The sequence below is a fragment of the Eulemur rufifrons genome, chromosome 28 (genome assembly GCF_041146395.1).
Source record: "Eulemur rufifrons isolate Redbay chromosome 28, OSU_ERuf_1, whole genome shotgun sequence".
Lineage (NCBI taxonomy): Eukaryota > Metazoa > Chordata > Mammalia > Primates > Lemuridae > Eulemur > Eulemur rufifrons.
In genome coordinates, this window is record NC_091010.1 from 34,700,649 (window position 1) to 34,707,707 (window position 7,059).

A 7,059-nucleotide genomic window follows, 5' to 3' on the forward strand; every position below is an offset into this window, starting at 1 on the left:
GCAATATTTACTTGGCAAAAAAACAACAAATAAACATCACTGTAGCTTTAACATGTTCAGAATTTAACAAAATAATCAAATTTCTCATTGGATATGATAAACCATCATATGTTTATGATTATTTAAAATTCTTAGACTTTACCTAAAGGAACTACATAAAGCTATCAAGCAAAGTTCTAGGAATAGGAGCGAGAAGAGGCATTGATTATTTTTTTCTTTTTTTCTTTGATAGAAGATGCAAAATAAACTTTGAATACCAAAATCTATTAATTTCCCCCTTTTTTGTCATATCATAACTACACCCAAGCTGACACTTCAATTGCATTTTCACAATTTTCAGGAAAAGCCAAAGAAAATTATAAAACCAAAAGTTGAAATTAGAGAGCCTAGTGAGGAGGAAGTAGTTGTAACTATTGAAAAACCACCAGCAGTTGAGCCTACGTACACAACATGGAAGAGAGCCAGGATATTCCCAATGATATTTAAGAAAGTTAGAGGACTAGCTGATAAAAGAGGTATCGTGGACCTTGAAGGTGAAGAGTGGGAGAGACGGCTCGAGGAAGAAGAAAAAGATTATTTGAAACTAACTCTGGACCAAGAGGAAGCTACAGAAAGCACTGTGGAATCAGAGGAGGAGTCCTCCAGCGACTACACTGAATACAGCGAGGAAGAATCTGAGTTCAGTGAGTCTGAGACTACAGAAGAGAAATCTGAGTCAGAGACACCCTCTGAGGAAGAGGAGAGTTCTACCCCTGAATCAGAAGAATCTGAATCTACAGAGTCCGAAGGAGAAAAAGCAAGGAAGAATATTGTGCTTGCAAGAAGACGACCCATTGTTGAGGAGGTCAAGGAAGTTAAGGGTGGAAAAAAGGAAGCAGCTGAAGCACAAGCAATACAACCTGAGGTGGAAGAAGAACACCCAGAAGAAGAAGAAGAAAGTGAACTGGCCCCTGTGGAAGAATCTACAGACCTTGAAGCTCAAGATGTCCCCGAGGAGGGCAGTGTAGAATCAGCTTCAGTGGAAGGCGGCGTGGAAAGTGAGGAGGAATCGGAATCGGAATCTGGCAGTAGCAGCAGTAGTAGCGAAAGTCAGTCTGGAGGTCCCTGGGGCTTTCAGGTGCCAGAGTATGACAGAAGCAAGAGTGCAAACAGAAGGAAGTCTCCAGGAGCAAGCTCTGAAAGTTACAACACCGCACTTTAAAAGACATCACAGTAGGTGGGGTTTTTGCAGTGATGAGTGCCCTTGTGTGCAGTGCCTTCTGTGTGCTCTGAAATGCCACTTGAGGGGTAGGAAATTGATCATGATTTTGAAATGACTTAAGATCAGAAGCATGCCAGAAGTGAATATATATACTATCCAAACAGATTTGTGTATTAGAATGTGTGAAAAGTGACTAATCCTTCCTACATTACTAAATTGGAACACATGGAATCAACTAATCAATATTTACTATTTTCTGGTGAAATTTTGTAAATCCAATGTGGCATTATGTATTATCAGTGATGCCCTGTCTATTGGAATGGATAGGATGAATATATATATTCATATGTATGTGTATATATCATGGTTTTTGTATCATCTTTCAAAATAAATACTGGGACAAGCTGCAACAAATTATTTCTAATAGTCTACTTTTGCATATATGTACATTTCTACTGGCAAAAGAATTATTAAAGATACACTGAACATGTTCAAATAAGTTTGCACCTGCCAATTTTAAATATTAGGAGTTAAATGAAGTAATATTTAAAAAATGAAACATTTTTACCACTTATTTTCTGCTGTGGTTATAAGTTAAACTGGATTTTAAAGAATGAATTATAACAGTTATGAAATTTTTTCTGGGTAAGTGAACACAGAAATTTCTAAAAATTAGAAAGCATAGATTACTCAGTGTAAAGTGTTAATATTTATAGCTCACATATCCCTAAAATGCAATACTCTTTTGAGAAGAACATAGTATTGTTTAACCTTTGCTGCTTGCCATTTTAAATGTCCATTGGTAAAAGGAAAATGAATTGGTGAAAATGTCCATTGTATTCCAATTGCTTACGAAAGGAAAGTTTAGAATAATTAGCTTTCAGTTTTGTTTATTACTCAGTGAATTATGGAAGTTAGGAAGATATTTTCTTTGAAGTTAACATATATCTAAGTGGGATAACTCAGAAAATGAGGGTCCTTCAAGTGAATAATAAATTATACAAAAGTTTTGGGTAACAATGGAGAGTAAATTAAAAATTAGAATCAAGTGAGTTTAAATTTTTTTTGAATATTGGAAATGGAAGCATTAATATGAACAGAATATACTAATGCTGTTCATTTCTTTCAGTTTAACTTTCCTGAATAGTATAGCAGCTGTCAAACAATGGATCAGTTCCTTAGATGAATATATATAATACATTTTTTTTTCATGTAGGGCAGTAAATTCTTCTAGAAGAATATGAGTGTTCTCTGAAATGTCTACTTCTTGGATCAGTAACACTTTTTTCAAACATTATTAAACACTCAAGCCAATGAAGAATTGGTGACAATAAACTGATGTTAATGAAGAGTTGCTTCCTTCTATCTCTCTTGAATTATTTAAGTTTGATAGCTTCCTAAATGCCATCATTTTGGATTTCACAGGCATTGTAATGTTTGCCTTTTTAATTCCTTTGATGATATACTCACATTTTTTTTTATATTTTATCAGTGGGCAAGAAAACGAATGATCAAATTAGTTGTCGATCGAGAGTATGAAACTAGCTCAGCTGGAGAAGAAAGTGCTACTGAATGTCAGAGGAACCGTCTTCACAATCCTAATATCCACAGTAATATCAATGGCAATATATATATTGCACAGAACGGTTCTGTGGTGAGAACCCGTCGTGCCTGCCTCGCCGATAACTTAAAAGTGTCTTCGCCTGTCCGACTGGGGAGGCACTTTAAGAAACTAGACAAGTTGGCAGTGACACATGAGGAGAATGTGCCCCTGAACACATTATCAAAGGGGCCATTTTCTACTGAGAAAGTAAACACAAGACCAACCCTGGTTACATTTGCCCCTTGCCCCGTGGGGACTGACAGTATAGCAGCGAAGCCATTGGGAAACAGACTGAAAAGCACAGTTGAGCAGGAGTCCGTGATTGACAGCAAGAACATCAAGGAGGCTTTGGAATTTCATAGTGACCACACACAGTCGGATGACGAAGAGCTTTGGATGGGCCCCTGGAACAACCTTCATATACCAATGACGAAACTGTGACTGATTTTTTTAAAAAGTTATGTTAATTTTTACTTCAGTTTTTAATAAACTGTGCTTTTTATTGTCACTGAGAAAACAATGTATGGAATTTATATCATGCACACAAGCTACAACTTTGAACAATATGCTTTAAAATTTAAAAAGAGACAGATTTGCACTCACATTTGTATCAATTATTGTAATTATTTTTTTTTTCCAGAAAATCTTTTTGGACAGACTCTCAATTCACTAAATAACATATCATTTAAACATTTAGCTGTTTTGTTAGGTCTTGATTTTTTTTCATTTTAATAAACAAGAAATAATTTACTAAGTAATCATTTATTTTTTGTTGATTAACATAGATTATGCTTCATTTCTAACTTCACAGAACCTTTTTGGTACATGTAATTTTACATTCCGTAGGCAAACGGGAAAAAAATATTAGGGGATTTTTATAGTTAATGAGTTTGTATGGTTGTTGTCTGTACTGTTCTGGCTTTTTATAAATGAAAGATGGAATTGCAGAGTAATAGTAAATGTGGGAATCACCTGTAAATTATTTTAAATCATAAACTTATTTTACTTATTGTCCAATATAAAGTTTTTCATATTTTTACATACACACATGCACACACACACACCACACACACACAGACCTTTCAAGGAACACTTGAAATCATACCTCATACCCCTTTTCATCAATATTATTTACAATCTTCCCTGGTGGCCCACTAAACATTCTATCCATATCAAATATAAGAGATAATTTAGTTTAGTCACTTGAAGTTAAAAAACTTTTTGGAGCAACACAGAATTCTCACCCTTAGCAAAAGCTTACTGAGAAGTGAGAAAAGGTCAAATAGGCAATAATGCATCCAGACCAACAGTTTCAGTATGGAAGACAAGGTAAGATCAGGGAGGTCTCACATTAATGTCATTGGACATGAATAGTTTATAAACCTGGCATAAAAGAATTTGGCAGGGTCAAGACTTCAGGTAATATGAGAATGCCTATAAAGGCTGTAAATCCATAATTCCAGATGTATTATTGTATTTAACTTCTTTCTTTTTCAGTTTACTTATAGAATATTTTAGTGCACATATTGATGTGCTTAAAGTCCAGAACCAGAAAATGTGATTGCCTGGGCATTTTTTAATCAAAGAACACAGTCTTGATTTTTTACCATTGAACAAAGCACAGTCTTTCACCGTTAATAGAAGTGAAAACATAGTATTCTTTTTAAAAAATTGCTTTGTGTGTTGCATAATTTCCAGATGTAAAAAGAATGAAACAATATAGATTAAGAGATTCAGAATTCTACTGAATATGACGTAGTATGATATAGATATAGCTCACCTCAAATTTTGCACAGTATTGACGAAGTTCAGATTTTAATGAAATTCCCTCATGCATGCATATTATATGGTTGAAGGATTGAATAATGCAATATTATTTATTCCCTCTTACATGTTGCACATTTTAAAAATAGTTTGTTATATGCTATTTCCTTTTTTCCAAAGTGAATGAATTGCATTAACATAAAATTGCCAACTTATATGAATAGTATATTTTTATTTCAGATTTCCAAAAGTATTTGGAATCAAATACAGTAACATCTCATTTACCTAATTTTATTGAAAATTAATGCATCCTATACCCTTGCTAGAAAAACTATCAACATTAACTAGGATCGTATTAGAAACATAGAATCATGCCCATATCCCCATGCCTACTAAACAAGAGTCCACATTTTCATAAGACCCTGAGGTGGTTTATATGCATATTAAATTTTAAGAAGCAATGATCTATACTATTGAATTCCAGGGTTTACTCCTTCAAGCACCAAAGTAATTGTTTTTAGTATAAAATATTTTGTATAGAAATTAGATTAAGAATATTATATTTCCTTACTGGCTCAAACAGAAATCATTGAATAGAATTTAATGACACCCCAAGGTCATCTCAACCAGCATCCCATGATATTCTCTTTGCATACAGCTTTATAAAATTTTTCTGCCTTTAATTTCCGGCTTTGATATTTAACTTACGTTGTTGTGCCTTGCTCAAATTTTTTTCTTCTAGTCTATATCTTCTAATATCCTTGTGAGAAAGTTTGTGGTTTTTGTTTGTTTGTGTTGCTTGTTCTTATTTAAAAAATCACTAAACCTGAGATGGAGATCAGGTAGGTGGATTCAAGCAAAAATGTTGTGATTCTCAGAAGCTTTCTTTGGTCACTATTGGGATATGTGCACTGTTTTTGGAAATCTGATGTTGGCAGAAGACTAATGCTCTGATATATGAAATGTCACTGTATTTTAAAGTACAATTTTTATAAGAAAATTAAAAAAAATTACAAGCTACTTAGAAGACACATTTCAGCAATTTCAAGTAAAAAAAAAAATAATTTCAGTAAAAGAAAAAAAAACCATGAGGTTAGTCTATCCCTTAGTGGAGACAGTATAAAGAGAAGCAGGATTTATGCAGAGCAACCAAATCAAATATTTTGTCAGTATATTTTGGGATAAAGTATACACAGTAGTAAAAATATTACTAACTAAATAAGTCTGGACCAATTAAATAGTTACTTTGATAGGACTTCCACTATCTTATAAATCCATGCCTCAGGATTAAAACTGTGGAACCCAGAGGAAATACCCAAGTATGTTTGTTTAATCTTAAGAATACTTCATATAAATGATGTTTATATGTAAATGTTTATTAAAAAATTGGTGAGTTTTCTTCCTAGAAAGACAAAGGAATTTTTTCTTGTTGTTCTCAATCACCATCTGCTTTCAATCAGGCTGATTAAGATGAGAACAAACTTATAAATGACTACACTATTGCTAAACCTATTGCTTTCAGAAGGTCTTGTCATTAAGGGAAATGAGTAAATGTGGTCAAGGTGACATAGGACATTTGTGACTGGACCATCAAATCACAGATGCTAATCTCTTTCTAGACTTGTCTTTTTCATTAATTACAGACTCCAGGAATGCTCATAGAATTACAACTGTAGGTTGGCCAAGTGTATCTTTTTAAAATACAGGAAAAAAAATTGCCTTGCATTTAAATGCAATATGCCATTCATGTTATTAGACTACACTGTTAACAGGGATGTTAAAACATGTTATTTACTCTAAGTGGTTCCTCTAAGTGAAATATGGTGGCTACTATTAAAATATTGTTTCATAACATTTATGTATTATAGAGCCAGAAATAATTGAATATTGATTCTTGAGTGAAGACTTTTCTTTCTTTTACTTCATGAGCCTAGCTTTTTCTCTTGCTCTGTTTCACCTTCTGCACTTTGTACCTTAAGTGGAACTTAAATACCACTTTAATTAATTAGCAAAATAGGCAGAAAGTGCTAAAATTTATTCTCAGGGCAGATGCCTATTGGTGCCTGCAAATAACACAGCGATAAGGTTGAGGGATAGGTTCAAAATAATATTGAGTACCCTAATTTTTATTGCTAGTTTCTCCCTATTCTAAAATGATATGTGAATTTTTTTTGTTCTATTTTTTTCTCTTGTTATTGCATTAGTTGACCTTGATCTCTATCATAACAATCTTTACTTTTAGACTGGTATTTTTTTCGTTGTAATCTACTCTAAATTTATGGTAAGTTAAGCACATGTATGGAAGACTTGGACATTGTCTATAGTTTGAAAAATTATCAACAGATTCACTGCTTTCCCAATTTCTTTATCCAAACACGTGTTCTTCCTTAACAAATATTTATGTTACCGTATGAGGAATCTGAATTAGAAAATTTAAGTCAAAATGCATTGTTATTCACTACACAATGTTTCAAAAATAAATTTCCATTTG

General features: G+C 33.2%; 1 protein-coding gene across 8 annotated transcripts in view; it reads left to right on the forward strand.

The window, feature by feature from the left end:
• PCDH15 (protocadherin related 15) overlaps nucleotides 1-3,245 on the forward strand; it is a 635,722-nt gene extending 632,477 nt beyond the window's left edge. For 5 of the 8 annotated variants that reach the window (XM_069460690.1, XM_069460691.1, XM_069460687.1 and 2 more), the window contains one exon: nucleotides 2,694-3,245. In XM_069460690.1, the coding sequence (XP_069316791.1) occupies nucleotides 2,694-3,245 (552 nt within the window). Of the gene's footprint in view, nucleotides 1-340; nucleotides 1,202-2,693 lie in introns of those variants that run through there. The other 3 variants (XM_069460685.1, XM_069460686.1, XM_069460693.1) reach the window with 2 other exon arrangements.
• Nucleotides 3,246-7,059: the final 3,814 nt, after the last annotated feature.